Source organism: Schistocerca nitens, chromosome 4 (assembly GCF_023898315.1).
Source record: "Schistocerca nitens isolate TAMUIC-IGC-003100 chromosome 4, iqSchNite1.1, whole genome shotgun sequence".
Classification (NCBI taxonomy): domain Eukaryota; kingdom Metazoa; phylum Arthropoda; class Insecta; order Orthoptera; family Acrididae; genus Schistocerca; species Schistocerca nitens.
Genome location: NC_064617.1, coordinates 787,123,595 through 787,145,128, shown reverse-complemented (window position 1 = coordinate 787,145,128; position 21,534 = coordinate 787,123,595). Strand labels below are relative to the sequence as shown.

Sequence of the window (21,534 nt, the reverse complement as noted above, 5' to 3'; positions counted from 1 at the left end):
AACAAAGTAAGTGGGTTGACAAAGCACATAAGCAGATAATGAATCAGGACATCACTAACAGAAGAAATACTGTTGGGGCTCCGGCAAAGAAAAAGTTGAAATTACAGTTTGATTCTTCAACTTCTAATGAAGAAAATCCTAAATTGATTGAGTCTACAGGTTACCGCAGCCGTCAGGAGCAGAAAAAGAAACAGTAAAAGCCCAGAACTTCTGGCTAACGAAAATGGCTGGGAAAAACAAATTTCGTCATTATGTGGTTGAAATTACTGGCATTCACTGGAACAAACATTCAGTGAAGTATTTGAAATAGGTTTGGTTAAACAGATATATTTTTATGTAGTAAAGAGGAGGCATATGAAGCTAGCAGCTACCTCGCCCAACTATGATATTGGATGCCCAATTAACCAGAGTTTATGCTCAATTTCTCTAATAGGTTTCTAAGATTTTAATATTACTCTATAAAACTTATTAATGTATGTTATTCAGTTAACTTTACCTCGGCCACGTGCTACAATTTCTAAATACATGCATATTAGCTGCAGCACTGAGCCACTTAGCTCTTTCACTTGTTTTTCTTTTTAGTATTATAGTAGTTTTAAGAAAACTTCAGAAATGAAATTTTCACTCTGCAGCGGAGTGTGTGCTGATATGAAACTTCCTGGCAGATTAAAACTGTGTGCCGGACCGAGACTCGAACTCAGGTCCTTTGCCTTTCGTGGGCAAGTGCTCTACCAGCTGGGCTACCCAAGCATGACTCACGCCCCGTCCTCACAGCTTTACTTCTGCCAAGTCTCGTCTCCTACCTTCCAAACTTCACAGAAGCTCTCCTGAACATCGCCTGATGACATTTCAGGATTTTTTTAATCCCCTGTGTTATCCCATCTTTGTTCCCTAGATTAATTGGCAGGAGACCAACCTTACAATAACAGAAAGAATTACCATTCTGTGCCTCAAAACTGATCATGACCTGAGCATCCTCCCACCACATAAAGACCTCACCATAATTGTTGTGGATCACAGTAGTTGTGTAATGGAGGGTCTTTCTCCAGGTGTCCAGCATGTCCACTCAAAAGGCCTGCCTACAAGCCCAGTCTCAGAAATGCAGCATAAACTCTAGTCCCATCTCAAATACCTAGACCCTTCCCCAAACCTGGCCTGACTGTGTTTCCCTTTACATTTCCACTGTTTCATTGACACCTACTTCCTATTTATTTGGCAGTACCTATAGAACAACTTCATATCCTAACTTTGATGTGACCACATTTTATTTGAGTATCAGCACAAAGATGCAGAGCTTCTGCCAAACTGTGGCCAAAGGACAGCTAGTTGACTCGACCAAGTTGGGGAGTATGGTGTCAAATGTGATTTGGTTGAGTGCAAAAGCCGTTTTAGAATCTCTGTCATTGAATATTCGTATCTTGTTGTCCACTGAGTGAGACCGAGATAAGGCCAATTCAGAAAGGTTTTGCTGCCACCATTGAAGTTTAGGTAACACATAGTACTCATAACAGCAAAATTGATGCACTGAACACGGAGTGAAGAAATATTTGGTATGTATTCCCAAAAATTTTGTGGTTTCTCAGATTCCTTCACATGATGTGTACTACAGAGAATGCTAATATGTAGTTGAATTAAAAATGCAATTTATGTCAAAAAGCAATTCTTTCTGCAGTTCCAATGTAACAGCTCATTTGAAAACTGGCTGTGGTAGCTGACACTCATAAATTTTGCCAGTGAGGTGAATAGTCAAGCCAATTTTGGACCTCGTGTTGAATACTCAGTACTTCGTGGACTTTTGTTCCAGCAAATTCCAACTGAACTTCTTACAACCAGTTACAAAAACATGAATAAGAGACAATGACATTTCTCCAGTTCAGGGGAAGTACTTGCTTTGAACTATCCTAATTCCTCAAGAAACATGAGGTTCCAGTGATATTTTATTGCCAGCTAAGATTGTAGGTTATGAATACTGATATTATAATCCACAAGACAGACAGGTATTAAGTTGCTTGTGAAGTTTGTAAAAGTATTTTGTCTTATATTGGACAAACTGCTTGCTCGACAGAGGAACCTTGTGTTGAATGTGCTTTCTTCAGTATAACAGGTCTGTGGTGGTTATTTCTAATGTCCATCTAATGGATTATGCCAATATGGGTTCCTAACTAGAGCTTCAGCCATCTGGTGTTTGCTGTTTAAATAGCTATAGAATGGGTGAACGGCTTTGGGTTCTCTCTCATAACAAATCAAACTGTTTTACCTGTCTTAAGAGTCATGGAGCTCTGTTAAAATGGCAGCGTTCATTATTATCTCTGTGCGGCATTTTTAATCTTAATTCATGTGTAATTATGTATGTGCACTTCATGGACCTCAAGGTTCAACACACTTTGAACTGTCTGGACAGAACACAAAGCAACTGTCTGGTTTGTGAAGCACTGAGTATATTATGTCTACTAAAATTCTTACTGATATATCTAAAAACAAAGATGATGTGACTTACCAAACGAAAGCGCTGGCAGGTTGATAGACACACAAACAAACACAAACATACACACAAAATTCAAGCTTTCGCAACAAACAGTTGCCTCATCAGGAAAGAGGGAAGGAGAGGGAAAGACGAAAGGATGTGGGTTTTAAGGGAGAGGGTAAGGAGTCATTCCAATCCCGGGAGCGGAAAGACTTACCTTAGGGGGAAAAAAGGACGGGTATACACTTGCGCGCACACACACACACACACACACACACACACACACACACACACACACACACACATATCCATCCACTGAGTACTAGAAGATCGTTTCATTCCTTCAGTCTTGGTTCTAGAAGAATCTGATGTCATTTGCCTGTGCTTTGATTTTGTTGCTCATTTGCTCCTAGCTTCTACAGTTATTGGGGACACACAAATTGTTACCAGAGGATTTATACTGTATGTATGATGGACATGATCTAAACGTTCTTTGGGGCAATGTTAATGGCAACTACTGTTACCTTTCAGTGCGTGATCTGCTGCTTGAAATGTCTTCTGAAGTTTTTTTATCCTCTTTGCTATTTGCAGACTTAATTATATGACCTGCACATTTTCCTCAATTGATATCATTGTGTAAACTGACAAGTGCCTTTTGGGCAGTGGAAAGAAAGTGTAAATATTTTTCCAGATAATTGAAACCTCAAAGAATAGGGGAGAACAACCAGATTCAAAAACAGGGGTAAACAGTTCACAATTTTTTGTGAGTGTTCCACAGCCAGGTCATTCATAGACATTCTCTACCATTTCATTTGATCAAATTTGTCTTGGAAGCTGTGGCTCAAGATTTTGTATGTATGGAATGTCAGCTTAGTGATTTTTTAAATGTATGGTTTCCATGCAGCAGCACGTAAACACGTTGAACGATGTGATACAAGTTTTTCTAACATAATGCTATAAAATGGTTTGTTTATGTATTTTGCAAGACTTGGCATTTACATGACATTTATTAACGGAAATAAAGATTAAAGTTTCTTTGTTTGAGAGGAAAAATTCGTAGTACTGAAACGCCCATGGTGAAATCTTAGAGGCAGTGTGATGCAGTAACAAAAATTTTAATTGTTTTTCGCTAAAAACCAGAAGAAACCTTCAAGCAGTCTTAGCCACATAATTTAAAGCTTGTCATATGAAAGGTTATGTGTGCATACATTTATTAAGTGTCACTTTATGAGCCAGGTTTTGCTTCCTGAGGGAAACTCCACTAAATTTATAATTACTGTGTGGTATCCATGTGAAACACTTACTTTAGTAATGAAATTACTTCAGTACTGTAAAAAATTGTAATGCAGATGAACTTCAGCATAGACTCTTTTCTGCTAACATTATAACACAATTTGTCTTAGAAAGATTTCTGGCTTCAGACTTTGTCCTGAGTCCCTTTTGTAGTGAAAACTTAATTTAATTTGTGAAGTGTCATTGGTAATATACTCTGTGAAAGGCAGGGATCTGGGTTCAGATTTATAATTTTCCCTGTTTTGAACTATAAGCAAACCTAAAATTGCTCCTGCTGCACTGTTAATTGAAATTGATGTGAAGTTCCAGATTGAAAACATACTGCTCATAATAAATTTAAAATTGCTGTGTCAGTATTTTGTTTTATGGGATCCTTTTTTTTTAAATTGTTATTCAAAAGCTTATGTAGTATCATGGAATACATAGTTGTTACATTTGTGAGACATTGCATAAACATGCCTTTCATAATCATTCAGTACAATTTGTGTCTTACAGTTTTCACTGTTTTTTAATTATTTCTTTTGATATAATGATTGTATAATGCAAAAATGTATCTTTTGTTTTAGTGAAACCTGACGCCAAACAATGTGAAAAAAACCACATTGTATGGACAGCAGCACAAGATAGACACATTATTGGTTGTGATCTACATACAGGAAAAGTTGCTTTTGATATAGCCACAATGGGTGGATTTGTATATTGTCTTGCTGTGTCACCCCTTGACACGAACAGGTATGGTAAATTTGAAAGTTCAAAATATTCTCTCTCCCATCTCTCTCCCATCTCTCTCCCATCTCTCTCCCATCTCTCCCCCATCTCTCCCATCTCTCCCCCCTCTCTTCCATCTCTCCCCCCTCTCTCCCATCTCTCCCCCCCCCTCTCCCATCTCTCCCCCCTCTCTCTCCCATCTCCCCCTCTCTCTCCCATCTCCCACCCTCTCTCTCCCATATCTCCCCCCTCTCTCTCTCCCATTTCTCCCCCCTCACTCTCCCATCTCTCCCCCTCTCTCTCCCATCTCTCCCCCTCTCTCTCCCATCTCTCCCCCCCTCTCTCCCATCTCTCTCCCATCTCTCTCCCATCTCTCCCCCCTATCTCTCCCCCTCTCTCTCCCCCCCTCTCTCTCCCATCTCTCCCCCCTATCTCTCCCCCTCTCTCTCCCATCGCTCCCCCCTCTCTCCCCCCTCTCTCTCCCCTCTCTCTCCCATCGCTCCCCCCTCTCTCCCCCCTCTCTCCCCCCTCTCTCTCCCATCTCTCCCCCTCTCCCCCCTCTCTCCCATCTCTCCCCCCTCTCTCTCCCCCACCTCTACCCCCCTCTCTCCCATCTGTACCCCCCCTCTCTCCATATCTCTACCCCCTCTCTCTCCCATCTGTACCCCCCCTCTCTCCATATCTCTACCCCCTCTCTCTCCCAACTCTACCCCATCTCTCCCCCCTCTCTCCCCCTCTCTAACCGCTCTCCCCCTCTAACCGCTCTCCCCCTCTCTAACCGCTCTCCCCCTCTCTAACCGCTCTCCCCCTCTCTAACCCCTCTCCCCCTCTCTAACCCCTCTCCCCCTCTCTAACCCCTCTCCCCCTCTCTAACCCCTCTCCCCCTCTCTCACCCCTCTCCCCCTCTCTAACCCCTCTCCCCCTCTCTAACCCCTCTCCCCGTCTCTAACCCCTCTCCCCGTCTCTAACCCCTCTCCCCCTCTCTAACCCCTCTCCCACTCTCTAACCCCTCTCCACCTCTCTAACCCCTCTCCACCTCTCTAACCCCTCTCCACCTCTCTAACCCCTCTCCCTCGTCTCATCCCTCCCCCCCGTCTCATCCCTCCCCCCGTCTCAACCCTCCCCCCGTCTCAACCCTCCCCCCGTGTCCTCCCTCCCCCCGTGTCCTCCCTCCCCCCGTCTCCACCCTCCCCCCGTCTCCACCCTCCCCCCGTCTCCACCCTCCCCCCGTCTCCACCCTCCCCCCGTCTCCACCCTCCCCCCGTCTCCACCCTCCCCCCGTCTCCTCCCTCCCCCTGTCTCTTCCTTCCCCCCTGTCTCCTCCTTCCCCGCTGTCTCCTCCTTCCCCGCTGTCTCCTCCTTCCCCCTGTCTCCTCCTTCCCCCTGTCTCCCATTTCCCCCCGTCTCCCCCTTCCCCCCGTCTCTTCCCAGTACCCCCCCGTCTCTTCCCAGTACCCCCCCCGTCTCTTCCCAGTACCCCCCCGTCTCTTCCCAGTACCCCCCGTCTCTTCCCAGTACCCCCCGTCTCTTCCCAGTACCCCCCGTCTCTTCCCAGACCCCCCCCCCCCGTCTCTTCCCATTACCCCCCCCCCCGTCTCTTCCCAGTACCCCCCCGTCTCTTCCCAGTACCCCCCCGTCTCTTCCCAGTACCCCCCCCCCCTGTCTCTTCCCAGTACCCCCCCGTCTCTTCCCAGTACCCCCCCCCCCCGTCTCTTCCCAGAACCCCCCGTCTCTTCCCAGTACCCCCCGTCTCTTCCCAGTACCCCCCGTCTCTTCCCAGTACCCCCCGTCTCTTCCCAGTACCCCCCGTCTCTTCCCAGTACCCCCCGTCTCTTCCCAGACCCCCCCCCCCCCCCGTCTCTTCCCATTACCCCCCCCCGTCTCTTCCCAGTACCCCCCCCGTCTCTTCCCAGTGCCCCCCCCCCTTTCACTTCCCAGTACCCCCCACCCCCCCATCTCTTCCCAGTACACCCCCGTTTCTTCCCAGTACACCCCCGTCTCTTCCCAGTACCCCCCGTCTCTTCCCAGTACCCCCCGTCTCTTCCCAGTACCCCCCCCGTCTCTTCCCAGTACCCCCCCGTCTCTTCCCAGTATCCCCCCGTCTCTTCCCAGACCCCCCCTCTCTTCCCAGTATCCCCCCGTCTCTTCCCAGACACCCCCCCCGTCTCTTCCCAGTACCCCCCCCCCGTCTCTTCCCAGTACCCCCCCCCCCCCGTCTCTTCCCAGTACCCCCCCCCGTCTCTTCCCAGTACCCCCCCCGTCTCTTCCCAGTACCCCCCCGTCTCTTCCCAGTACCCCCCCGTCTCTTCCCAGTACCCCCCCCCCCGTCTCTTCCCAGTACCCCCCCGTCTCTTCCCAGTGCCCCCCCGTCTCTTCCCAGTACACCCCCGTCTCTTCCCAGTACCCCCCGTCTCTTCCCAGTATCCCCCGTCTCTTCCCAGTATCCCCCGTCTCTTCCCAGTATCCCCCCGTCCCCCCCCACTTCCGCCGTCCCTCCCCACTCCCCCCATCCCTCCCCACTCCCCCGTCCCTCCCCACTCCCCCCCGTCCCTCCCCACTCCCCCCGTCCCTCCCCACTCCCCCCCCGTCCCTCCCCACTCCCCCCCGTCCCTCCCCACTCCCCCCCGTCCCTCCCCACTCCCCCCGTCCCTCCCCACTCCCCCCCGTCCCTCCCCACTCCCCCCCGTCCCTCCCCACTCCCCCCTGTCCCTCCCCACTCCCCCCCGTCCCTCCCCACTCCCCCCCGTCCCTCCCCACTCCCCCCCGTCCCTCCCCACTCCCCCCCGTCCCTCCCCACTCCCCCCGTCCCTCCCCACTCCCCCCGTCCCTCCCCACTCCCCCCCGTCCCTCACCACTCCCCCCCGTCCCTCACCACTCCCCCCCGTCCCTCACCACTCCCCCCCCCGTCCCTCACCACTCCCCCCCGTCCCTCACCACTCCCCTTGTCCCTTCCCACTCCCCCCGTCACTCCCCACTCCCCCGCCCACTTTTCTCCCGTCTCCCCCGCCCTCCTTTCCCCCGTCTCCCCTCCCTCTTCCCCCCTTTCCCCCGTCTCCCCCCCTCTTCCCCCCTCTTTCCCCTCCATCTTTCCCCTCCATCTTTCCCCTCCATCTCCCCCCTCCATCTCCCCCCTTCATCTCTCCCTCCTCTCCCTCCCTTGCCTCCCCCTCTCCCTCCCTTGCCCCCCTCTTGCTCCCTTGCCCCCCCTCGCTCCATTGCCCCCCTCTAGCTCGCTTGCCCCCCCTCGCTCCATTGCCCCCCTCTCGCTCGCTTGCCCCCCCCCCTCTCGCTCGCTTGCCCCCCCCCCCTCTCGCTCCCTGGCCACCCTCCTCCCCCCCCTGGCCTGCCTCGTCCGTCTCTCGGCTCCCTCCCCCTCTCAAAGTGTGTCATGGTAAACATGCCAAAATATGTAATGGTTGCAGATTTTCATTATTTTAATAATGAATGACATAGTTGTAGGCTTTTCAAAAACATTTATTATGATGAACGAAGTGAAGTCAAACGTTTTTACTTGCCAGACAGTTACCAGTTACTGTTTTGTTATTGGCTAAACCTAGTACAGAATTCAGATAACCTTTATTAGATAATAAACAAATCCCTGACAAGTATTTTTATACCTGTTATGTACATATATTACAATATATACTGTGAAATTGCAGGAGGATAGAGGCCTTATATGTAACTTTGGTCACTTGGAAACCTAATTCTCAAATTTTATGTTTCCCTGCATTTTTCATTAATGTTCTTAAAGTCTCTTGAATTTTCTTGCTGTGTGTTTAGTTTCGTGTTCAACTGTAGTTCACCTCATTCCATCTATTCTGCTATCGCACTGTTTTCAGTATCACTGTCTCTCAAAATTTTAAACATTCAGCGTGTTTACGAACCGGGAGATCTGGGAAAAACCCTGGAATTTTTTCATCTGGGAGAAAACTTGGAAAAACCCGTAAATTTTTTAGAATTCCAGGAATTTTTCGTTGTTTTAGTTTTCAGTTAAATTTTTGTAATTTTAACTGGTAAGAATCATACTCTAACAAAGGATGTTACTGTATCCTGCTACTGTAGACTAATAGTGCAACAATAAAACATGAACGAGAAAAATTGGAAAATAAAACGTAAATTGCAAAGGAAATGTGCCATATACAACAACAAAACACAGTGTTCATGCAACCATTTGCCAACAGGAAAATGTGTCAAAGGAAGACTATGCAATCCTTCATAACAACAAATTACCTCTGATGAGTGTGACGTAACAACTGCGCCGCTATCTTAGTATTGCCCCAGTTCGGAAATATCGTAGATCCGAGGCTGATGTGCAGAGCAGTCTGAGTTATAGTGGGGAAGTGTGTAGTCTCCACGTGACCCATGTTTACATTTAGTAATTTTGCTGTTTCCTCTTCGTTTATTGTGCTCACGTCAAATGAAAACAAAACGGATTTCTGTGGTCGGGAGCTATCAAGTGAATTAAATTAAAATACATTCACATAATTACAGAAGGCTAATATACGTTATTAGTTTCAGATTTTATTTTACTTCCACTTTTCTGATAGCCATGCATTAAGCGCCTTGTAGAGCAATGAAGTTATTTTTGTCGGTTTGCTAAAGAAATTTGATTTTTATCTATCTATTACACTGAGGCGGTCAATGTGTTTGAAACAAAGTGTTTAGTTCCACACTATTTTCTAATTTCAACTGCTCACTGCATTTCAAGTGCAGGTTTTCATATTCTTGCACGTATGGCATTATGCCACAAGAAAGAATCAAAAATGAGTTAATACAGTACTGGTACTCCAAGAAAATTTACATCCCAAAACCCACACTGTAAAGCTTAATATCAGGTCGAGGCCTACTTCATTGTGAATCTGGACATACAAATGTGCTCTTTAAGTATGCACTTTAAATGTGCCATTTTGGTGTGGTTCACGAAATTCCGATGCTCTTGGAGTATCCTCTGATGTCTTTTTTTCTTTGATGACATAATGTAAGATCTTTTAATGTTTTACACGTACGAACATATGGGCTTCCTGTGTCATAGCAGCTGCCAAAGCGCGGTGGCACCTGTTATCTGGCGCACTCTGACGACTACTGAAACGAACCTATTTCTAACAGCTCACAGGAAAATATTGTGAATGGTGGTTTGAAATGCGTTACTTTGAAAGTAAATTTCCTTTTATGCAAATTAAACTATGTGCGAGAATGTATGATGAATTTCGTAAATCACAGAGTGTTTGATGACGAGTCATTTAGAAGTATTTCGAGCCCAGAAGATCAAACATTCATGTCGTTATTATGAGCAAATTGACGGAGTGCTACGGGAAGCTCTCTCTCCTCTGCAGTAGCTAATTTGTTTGTGGAAAACTTTGAGGACATGTCACTGGACTCGGCTAAAAATTTTACTGGAACATTTATGTGATATATCCTAAAGTGTAACACGCGCAAAAAATATCAACATTATATGTGAAAGCTTAGCTTCTCTTGCAGCTTATTAACCTTAGAGACCAATATTATATGTGAATGCTTTTCATTTCTTGTAGCAACACTATGTATATTAATTTAAAACATTAACTTTTCCTTTTTGTGTATCCGCGCTACTTATCAGTGATGTTGCTATTAGCTGACTACATCACGTGTCCTGTGGTCTGACTATCCGCTGTCATCAGCTGGCGGGATCACATGACTTGAGCTATGACTGGCTTACAAAAGCATATCATAATCTTGATTACAGTGGTTCGGAAAGTAACATGAGGTGTTTGGTGGAATTCACATTTATACTTTCGTAATACGAAAATATGCAGCGTACATGATGTTGCACATCAAAAATCTTTCCAAAAGGAGTTTTCTTCCCTGACTTTCGTTTTCTAAAGTGCCGGGAAATTCTATGCCTGTGTATAAAAACATAACCATTCAAAGGATTGATAAGTTTTACAGTTCTGAGGGAAAATATACTGTCACTTAATAACACAGAAAAAGTGTGTTTTCATCCGGCAGAATGTGGATTTTTAACCAGGAAATCCTGGAAAAATCTGGGAATTTTTTTTCTTGTCCGCGTATACACCCTTCTTCTCTTAATCCTTTTAAACACTTATTCTCTTAAATATTTTAAACATATTTAGGAAATCTTCCTTTTCACCTGTTTATTTAATTTCAAGTGCTTTTTTTTCCAATGACAAATATTTACAAGACAATCATCATGTTTCCTTAAGACAGTATACACATAGCACTGTTTGATAACTAAGCTCACTAGTGCCTATTGGTTTTGAGCTGGTATGGATTGTTTCCTGTCTTCTGTTGATTCCTCCACTCCTAGTAGCAGCCCCCAGTAAAAGTACCTAGTTACACAGGGCACACTGTATCTGAGGGTAGATCACTTGATTGGGAGAAGTGCTGAGTAACAGAGATGCATGTGGGAAAATAATATCCTGGCTCGGATGGTTGATGGGGCTGAATGTAATGGAAAGAGGAAGATTTGGGTGGGAAAGTGTTAGCATATATTGCACTGGGGGTAGCACGTGTTGGTATGTGCAGATGAAAGTTAGAGGTCTTCTAGGAGGAATGTCAAGAAGAAATATGGGGAAAATGTAAAAGATACCCAGGAGGAAAAGATAGCCAAAGATTACAGTGGTTTATTTAACGTGGTTTAAGAAAGTAACAGTTAAAGTTGAGAGGCTGATGCAGGAGCTGAAGATTGGAGTGTGTGAGAAAAGGAGACCATTGGAGATTGGACTGTATTGGAACCTCTGCAACTGTGTCATTTAATTGACTTATGGACATAGTTTGGAGGTGGTCATGGGCATGGTCATTCGTCCATATGACTAATTTGTGAACATACCCATGCAGAACCTATACAGCAGTTGCATGAATTTGGTTTATGATTTATCTGATTGTGAAGGTGTTTTGTGTAGGAAATGTCAGTCACTGGGATGATACAGGTATTGGTGTGCAGATGTATGTGACACCTAGCCCTTCCACATACATGTGGTCTATGAGGTTGGGACAGGGACAGTGACAGTATTGTTTGGGTGGGCAGTGAAATACTGTCGCAGGGGGGCTGGGAAAGATATTCCTCATTTTACTGGACAATAGTGAATGCCTTGTTGGAGGATCGGATCTAGTTGTACCAAGTCTGGATGCCACCGAAGGAAGAAGGGAAATTGGAGAGATGTTCTTGTTTGTGGTTGGTCAGTATGTCTGTCAACGTGGAAAAGATTTTTGGTGTGAAACTGATGACAGTGCAATTTAGTCCTTGCATGGTATCTACTCATATCTTACAGTGTGGGTGAAGCAGGGAGGTGCAGAGAAAATGAAAATTGTATTTGTTTATGTATGAAGGTCAGTTTCATCACTAAAGCCACATTTACACTGAATTTGAAAACATGTTTCTGTTCACAACATGTTAGCAACATTTTTCATTTTTCATGTCCCCGTCTACACTACTATCACACATTTCTGCATATGTACTCACTTTGTCTACTATACTCAACTGCCAGCGTATTTGTGTTGAGAACTGTGTGACAAGTGAAGAGGAAAAATTACTGATATGTGGTGCTGCTTTAACAGTACTCAATGAAATAAGCAGATGAAGAAAGCAATGCAGTCATCGTTGGTAGATAAAAATATACTACAGAAGGTGTGGCAGGAATGACATGCTGTGTTAGCTGAATTTGGAAGACAGTTCTGGTTTTCATAACTTCGCTAGGCTGTCACTATCCAATTTTGAAATTCTAATTAATATTACGGGATAAGTTGTTCAAAGAAAAACATAAATATTTGAAAAGAAGTTCCTGTGAAGTAAAGAGTTGCTGTTTCTCTTTGTTTTTTGGCAACAGTAGATTCCTATAAAAGCCTTGCATATTTCACATTTGAAAGCCAGCCGTACCTCAGATAGTCCCTGCAGTTTGTGTAGGTTTGGTTGAAGAATTGTGTAAACCTAATTCAGTTACTTAGTAGCACTGAAACATGTATTTATTTTTATTTTCAAATTAAAAATGATCCAGATTGTCATTTCCATAAAGAAAACTACTTCAGTCTCAATGTCTCTCTAACTCTCAACGAACGTGATGGGGGAATCTGCATTTGGTGATCCCTCTGTCACATCCACATTTACTAAATTGCCTAATAAAGAAAGTACCACCAACACAGCAGTGGCTGTCATTTTGAATCTGAATGGCTCTAGCAGCAGTATAGACAGAACTGTTAAATTCTAATGTATGAAAAAGTGGAGGGGACCTAACTTGCATATTACATCCTTGGGTGTAAAGTAAACAGTGAAGTAGAGTTTTTAATTGTTATCTTGTTTCTACTGGAAATGTAATGTGAATAAAATAATATATAAATATACCAAATGTATATACCAAGGATCCAAATATAACACGGGTTTCACTGATGCCTCCACAGACTTAAATTACCCTCTCATCCTTGTACAGAAACAGATCTCCCGTGCTTTATCTCTCCAGTCATCCACCACCTCCCAAAGTCCCACCTTCTGGCCCCAAAGGAGCATTTCCCTCATGACTCAGCACCACCCAGGACTGGAGAAACTGAATCACATTCTCTGCCACGGTTTCAACTGCCTCTCATTGTGCACTAAATGAGTACCGTATTTACTCGAATCTAAGCCGCACTCGAATCTAAGCCGCACCTGAAAAATGAGACTCGAAATCAAGGAAAAAAAATTTTCCCGAATCTAAGCCGCACCTGAAATTTGAGACTCGAAATTCAAGGGGAGAGAAAAGTTTTAGGTCGCACCTCCAAATCGAAACAAAGTTCGTCTAATTGTAATATGAGACACAATTTAGGTCGAATGAATGACGATACAGCTGCAGTAGTTTGGTTCGAGTCATAAGGTTAGCAGTTACGGTTTACCAGGTAGCCATTGCTACGCGTCACGCGCTCCGTCCGTATTTATACGGATATCCTTCCTTTTTCACGTGCTTCGTCTGGTTTGAATTGATTGCTTATTTTTCTTTGATCTGATAATTGCCGTTCTCTTTGTTATAGGTGTTTACGTCACTCTAAGCTGAAAATGCATTACTGTACTGTGTCATGCATTGTTTGTCGCATTCTGATAGTGCGTGTTTACGGCCTGTCGCCGCTCGCGGCGTGGCTTGCTTTTGTGCGCACTACCGCCGCTTACAAATAAAAAATAGAGAGGAATCGTTTCATTAGCGAAACATTTGTTGTTACTTACACTACTGCTTTCTTTGATAATGATCAACAAGAACCAAATATTAGACTGCGTATGATAGATGATGATCTGAACGAAATTTTAGCGAAAATTTTTCTCCGTTTGGAAATCTTTGCAGGTGCCTCTTTAGTTCATTACATTCTGCACAGAAATTAGAGTCATCTTAGATTTAAAAATCTAGTCAGTTGCCGTGCTTCATTTCTGACTGTATCACTATCAGGCATAAGAATAATACGAATATAAACATGACATGATATGTATATTCTTCCACGTTTGCTGTTGTCTCACTCTAGTTTCGTAGTTTATTAGGCAGACAGGATTTAAATGAGATAGTAGCAAACACGAAACAATACATGGCAAAATGTTTATATTCGTATTAATCTTATGGCGAAGAGAATACTACATGTGATTCACAATTCATAAAAGCTCCTATTAGCAACCATCTCTTCTCACAGGTAGGAAAAAATTCAGAACGTAGAGTTGGCCATATTGACAAACATCCCAAACAGTCTCGCCAGTCGAATTTTCATAGTACATTGAAATGCTGCTACATTCGAAGATCAACAATACAGAATTTGTATTTACTTCGTTGAATAATGTACCAAAATGCAGTGATCGAAACTCTGGGCGGAGGAAAAAGGCTTGTCTTCCACTTTTTTTTTTTTTTTTATTTATTTACTGACGCAGAGATTTTGGTGCCAGTATTTATCTTTGTGCCTACAAAGCATGCCTATGTGGCGCTACATATATTCGATGGCAGAAGTTAGTTGTGGCGGCACCCACCAACATTTTTCAGAACTCCCGCTTGCTTTGCACTTGATTCTAAGCCGCAGGCGGTTTTTTGGATTACAAAAACCGGAAAAAAAGTGCGGCTTAGATTCGAGTAAATACGGTAATATCCTACCACTATCCTTTCTACCTCTCCCACAGTGGTATTCCGCCACCCAGTGAACCTACACAATATCCTCATCCATCTCTTCTCCACTGAGCGAGATGGTGCAGTGGTTAGTCCACTGGACTCGCATTCAGGAAGATGACAGTTCAAACCCATGTCTGCCCATCATGATTTAGGTTTTCTGTGATTTCCCTAAATCTCTTCAGGCAAATGCCAGGATGTTTCCGTTGAAAGGGCATGGCCGACTCCTTTCCCGTCCTTCCCTAATCCACTGGGACCAATGACCTTGCTGCTTGGTCCCCCCTCCCCCACATCGACCAACAATCCCTACTCCACTCCTACTCCCACCCCTTTCCTCAAGGTTCATATCTCTGTAATAGACCTAGATGCAAGAGCTGTCCCATATGTCCTCCAACCACCAGCAACTCCAGTCTGGTTACAAGAATTTCGCATCCCATCATAGGCAGGGCTACCTGTGAAACCATTCATGTAATCTAAAAGCCATGCTGCCACCACTGTGTTGCATTCTACATGGGCATGACAACCAACAAACTGTTTGTCCGCATGAATGGCCACTGACAGACTACAGCCTAGAAACAGTTAGACCACCCTGTTGCTGAGTACGTTGTCCAACACAAAATTCTTCACTTCAGTGACTGCTTCACAGCCTGCGCTACCAGTGTCAACTTTTCTGAGTTATTCAGGTGGGAACCCTCCCTGCAATATGTCCTATTTTCTCATAACGGCCCGGGTCTCAACTTCTGTTAGTCACTGTGCTTCACCCGCCTATCCCCTTCCCTGTTCCCATTCCAGCACTACACAGCCTTCTGCTCCCCCAACACACCTACAGTGTTTTTACTTCTCTCTTTACCCGCTAGCCCCCCTATGCCCCCTGTCAAACCTCCTGTCTGCACACCTAGCTGCCCTGCCCTGTCCCACCTGTCCCAGTATGCTCCCACAAACAGCACTTTACCAGCCCTACTTCTACCCTGCTATCCCTCCTATTCCCCTCCCCTTCCCCGCCTCAGCCTCCTCCTTTCCTCCACCACCCAGGTTTCATGCGCAATTGCTTGCAGTCTGCCCTCAGCGACCAGAGACGTTGTGTGTGTGTGTGTGTGTGTGTGTGTGTGTGTGTGTGTGTGTGTGGTTTAGATGAAGTCCTTTGCCAAAAGCTCAACTGTTAAGCAGTCTTCTTTTGTTGTGCCTGTCTGTGACTCAGCATCCCACCATATGGTGAGTAGCAGTCTGTCCTTTTCGTAATATTGTGAATAAAATGATGGCATTTAATTTTTCTCAAAATATGCATAAAATCTGCGAGCAGTCACTTTTGTGGTAAGTAATATATCCTCTAGGTATAATAGCATTGTGTACAATGACCATTCGTTTGCCGGAGGGAGATATTTGGGAACTACAGCCCATATGGAAACACAAATACCTAAACCTGCTTCTGTTTACATGTTAAATATGTGTAATGTTTCTGTTTGTTTTGCAGATTATAACTCTCTTTACATTTGCATAACTATCAATTTAATTAGCCCAAAAATATGTACAGGGTGTATATGACCCGGGACAACCGAGAGATCTGGGAAAAACCCGGTAAATTTTTAGAATTCCGGGAATGTTTCATTGTTTTAGTTTTCAGTTAAGTTTTTGTGATTTTGACTGGTAAGAACCAATACTCCAACAAAGGATATTATTGTATCCCACGTCTGCAGGATAATACTGCAGCAACAAAACAGTAACAAGAGGAAGAAAAAATAAAACTTAAGTCGCAAAGGAAATCCACCATATACAACAACAAACCATAGTGCTCGTACAAGCATCTGCCAACAGCAAAGTGTGTCAAAGTCTTTAGAAAGACTATGCAATGATTCATAATGACAAATTGCCTCCGATGAGCGTGATGTGACAGCTGTTGATATTAGATTCATTTCAGCAGTTGCAGGCAGGCTATTGTGCATGCGCAGGTGAGTCGCATATGGGTATTGCATTCTCCCGCTTCTGGCTGCGGATGTGTGGCAGGGCGCCACTATCTTATATTGTCCCGGTTCGGAAATACCGTAGATCCGGGGCTCATGCATTACTTTCAAAGTAAATTTCCTTTTACACAAGATGAACTATATGCAAGAATGTGCGATGAATTTCTTAAATCACAGAGCGTTTGACTCTCAATTAAAAATCAACTCTTTGAGGACGACCATCTAGAAGAATTTCGAGCCCAGAAGATCAGACATTTACGTCATTATTAAAAATTTTACTGGCGCATTTGTGTGATATATCTTAAAGTGTAACACGCGCAAAAAAGATCAACATTATATGTGGAAGCTTAGCTTCTCTTGCAGCTTATTAATCTTCAAGATTACGATTATATGTGAAACCTCTGTTTTTCTTGTAGCAACACTACGTGTATTAATTTAAACCATCAACTTTTCTTATTTGTGTGTTCGTGCTACTTAAGAGTGGTCTTGCTATTGGCTGACTACATCACGTGTCCTATGCTGTCATCAGCTGGCAAGATCTCATGACATGAGCTATGACTGGCTTACAAAAGTGTGTCGCAATCTCGATTTTAATGCCTTGGATAGTAAGATGCAGTGTTTGGTGGAATTCGAATTTATATCTTTGTAACATGAAAATATGCAGCGTACATGTTGCTGCTGCGCATCAAAGATCTTTCAGAAACGTGTCCCCACCCAAGTTTCGTTTTCTAAAGTGTCGGGAAATTCTACGTCAGCGTACAAAACCATAAACATTCAAAAGACTGATGAGTTTTACTGTGCCAAGAAAAAGTATACTCTCACATAACACAGGGAAAAATGTATTTTCTCCCGGGAGAAAGTGTATTTTCAACTGAAAAATCTGGGAATTTTTTTTCCTTGTCCTTGTATACACCCTGATGTAGTAAATTTACATTTCTCATACTTATACTTTTAGTGCCACATTTTGCAGTGGCATCCATTTCTGCTTTGCGGCTATGTTTCCTCAAAATAATATACACTCTTGCTGTCAAAAATAAATGTACAATTTTCTCTGTGACATTGTAACCAGATGGAATACTGCAAGAGAGTATTGTGGCTGCTGTACATGCATCTCTCTCCAGTACTTGCAGTGGCAACTTCACTTCCAAAAATTGTTTTTTATTGACACAGAGTACCTTTTCTTATTTTAATAATGTTAAAAACTGCTTCAACGTCTCCATCTACATACATGCTCCACAAGCCACATCATGAGAACACCGCCTTCCCTCTAGGGATTCCCATTTGAGTTCCCAAAGCATCTCTGCAGTACAGGGTGTGGCAGCATTCATAATAGGATATTAAAAGCACAGAGTCAGGCAGTAACTGTATTTATTACACCTTATGTCAATTAATAGTTAAAGTTAAGCCATTTACTAATGTGTAAGTAATTGTCCATTGCGTGGATTTGCGTTTTGAATATGACTCCTGTCAAATGATGCCCCTCCGCACAACACATTCATCTAGGCGGTGTTGGAAGCTTTCCGTAACTCGGTGTAATGTATTCCCTGGGACATTGCTGACGGCAGTTCTGATGCGATCCTTCAACTCGGAAATGATGGCACGTGTTCAGAACACCTCTTGCTTCAGGTAACCCCAAAGGAAACAGTCTGCACATGAAAGGTCAGGTGAGTGAGGCAGCCAGGAAATGTCACCAAAACGGTACATTACTATACCGGGTAATGTCTGTCACAAGAAATCCATGCAAATTCTGGCTGTGTAAGAGGTTGCTCCATCTTGTTGAAACCATAATTGCTCCACATCCACATCGACCATAACTAATTGGGGAAGAACGAGGTCTGGCAGCATCTTTAGGTAGCGTTCACTGGTGACAGTTACAGCCACACTGCTGTCATCCTCACAGAAGTAAGGGCTAATAATCCCAAAAGAAGCAACTCCAGACCACACTGTGACACAAGAACTGTGCAAGGGCTTGATGTGCAGTTCATGCGAGTTTACATCACTCCAATAATGCATATTCTGTTTATTCACTGAACCACATAACTCGAAATGAGCTTCATCTGACATCAGGATGGTGTGCAACATTTGTGGATTTTGGCAAAGGAGATCATGCATGGTTAAGCAGAAGGTTTTGCGTGAAACCCAATCTCGAGGCCTAATTTCCTGAACAATCTGCACCTTATATGACTGAAAATGGAGATCTTCGTGCAATATTCTCCTGAATGAGCGATCGGACATATGCACAGTTTGCGCATGACAACGAGCAGATCTTCTTGCGCTACGCAATAGTGCAGCATGAACATTTTCCACAGCTTCTGGTGTCCACACAGTTCTTTCACTTCTTCCCGGTTTGCCATTGCAAATAGAACCTGTTGTTCGGAATGCATGTACCCACCTCACAATGGCCCGTCCATCCGAAACTTTCCCATGACGTCTCAAGTTTGAATGTTGCTGAAATAGATGCTGTGTAGCAATAACAGAGTTGTTATTCTTGAAATAACTTTCAATAGCAATAGCACGATGCTGTTCTCTCCAATGCTCCATATCGTTGCTACACTCGAAATGGCAGCTCATTAGCACATGAATGCGGTATGAGCTGGTGTGCATTCCTGCAGTATGTCATGGTACTGTGGAAGTCAGATTACGCTATGAATGCTGCCGCACCCTGTACTTGTGTGTTGTTTGAATGCACTGGTAATAAATCTAGCAGCCCACCTCTGTACTGCTTCAATGTTTTCCTTTGATCTGACTTGGTGCGGATTCCAGACATGAGGAGCAGTATTCAAGAATAGGTTGCACCAGTACCCTATTTGCAGTCTCCCTTACAGATGAACCACACTTTCCCAAAATTCTCCCAATGCTTGTTCCATTTCATATCGCTTTTCAGTGTTAAGCCCAGATATTTAAACAACTTGACTGTGTCAAGCAGGACACTACTAATACTGTATCAGAACATTAAGGGTTTGTTTTTCCAGATCATCCTTATCAATTTACATTTCTCTACATTTAGACCCAGCTGCCATTTGTCACTCCAACTAGAAATTTTGTCTATCAAGGGGAAGCCACAACATTTCTTGGAATTGCCAGAGTAGTGCTTCTTACTACTAGCACATCATGTTGTTTCAATGGCCTACTAAAGGTGTACAAAGTTTGAAGTAAATCTGTGATCCCAGCGTCATGGCCTCCCCTTGTAAGCCATCTTGTATCGTCCTACAAACACTCGTCTTTCACACTTTCCAATACACCACAGCGTCATTAGCAAACAACTACAGATTGCTACCGATTCTGTCTGCCAGATCATGTATGTATGTACAGGGTGTTTCAAAAATGACTGGTATATTTGAAACGGCAATAAAAACTAAACGAGCAGCGATAGAAATACACCGTTTGTTGCAATATGCTTGGGACAACAGTACATTTTCAGGCAGACAAACTTTCGAAATTACAGTAGTTACAATTTTCAACAACAGATGGCGCTGCGGTCTGGGAAACTCTATAGTACGATATTTTCCACATATCCACCATGCGTAGCAATAATATGGCGTAGTCTCTGAATGAAATTACCCGAAACCTTTGACAACGTGTCTGGCGGAATGGCTTCACATGCAGATGAGATGTACTGCTTCAGCTGTTCAATTGTTTCTGGATTCTGGCGGTACACCTGGTCTTTCAAGTGTCCCCACAGAAAGAAGTCACAGGGGTTCATGTCTGGCGAATAGGGAGGCCAATCCACGCCGCCTCCTGTATGTTTCGGATAGCCCAAAGCAATCACACGATCATCGAAATATTCATTCAGGAAATTAAAGACGTCGGCCGTGCGATGTGGCCGGGCACCATCTTGCATAAACCACAAGGTGTTCGCAGTGTCGTCTAAGGCAGTTTGTACCGCCACAAATTCACGAAGAATGTCCAGATAGCGTGATGCAGTAATCGTTTCGGATCTGAAAAATGGGCCAATGATTCCTTTGGAAGAAATGGCGGCCCAGACCAGTACTTTTTGAGGATTCAGGGACGATGGGACTGCAACATGGGGTTTTTCGGTTCCCCATATGCGCCAGTTCTGTTTATTGACGAAGCCGTCCAGGTAAAAATAAGCTTCGTCAGTAAACCAAATGCTGCCCACATGCATATCGCCGTCATCAATCCTGTGCACTATATCGTTAGCGAATGTCTCTCGTGCAGCAATGGTAGCGGCGCTGAGGGGTTGCCGCGTTTGAATTTTGTATGGATAGAGGTGTAAACTCTGGCGCATGAGACGATACGTGGACGTTGGCGTCATTTGGACCGCAACTGCAACACGGCGAACGGAAACCCGAGGCCGCTGTTGGATCACCTGCTGCACTAGCTGCGCGTTGCCCTCTGTGGTTGCCGTACGCGGTCGCCCTACCTTTCCAGCACGTTCATCCGTCACATACCCAGTCCGTTGAAATTTTTCAAACAGATCCTTTATTGTATCGCTTTTCGGTCCTTTGGTTACATTAAACCTCCGTTGAAAACTTCGTCTTGTTGCAACAACACTGTGTTCTAGGCGGTGGAATTCCAACACCAGAAAAATCCTCTGTTCTGAGGAATAAACCATGTTGTCTACAGCACACTTGCACGTTGTGAACAGCACACGCTTACAGCAGAAAGACGACGTACAGAATGGTTCACCCACAGACTGCGTTGTCTTCTATATCTTTCACATCACTTGCAGCGCCATCTGTTGTTGAAAATTGTAACTACTGTAATTTCGAAAGTTTGTCCGCCTGAAAATGTACTGTTGTCCCAAGCATATTGCAACAAACGGTGTATTTCTATCGCTGCTCGTTTAGTTTTTATTGCCGTTTCAAATATACCGGTCATTTTTGAAACACCCTGTAGAAAACAACAGTAGTTTCATGACACTTCCCTGGAGCATTCCTGACAATAATCTTGTCTCTTGTGAACACTTTCCATTAGAGATTAGATTAGATTAGATTAGACTAGTACTTGTTCCATAGATCATGAATACGACACTTCATAATGATGTGGAACA

At 44.2% G+C, this 21,534-nt stretch overlaps 1 protein-coding gene across 1 annotated transcript in view; it reads left to right on the top strand.

Annotated features, from left to right (window-relative positions):
• The window catches only part of LOC126253158 (gem-associated protein 5), a 413,052-nt gene that overhangs the window by 67,114 nt on the left and 324,404 nt on the right, over positions 1-21,534 (top strand). The window contains exon 6 of the mRNA XM_049954316.1: positions 4,324-4,489. Within this exon, the coding sequence (XP_049810273.1) occupies positions 4,324-4,489 (166 nt within the window). The remainder of the gene's footprint in view (positions 1-4,323; positions 4,490-21,534) is intronic.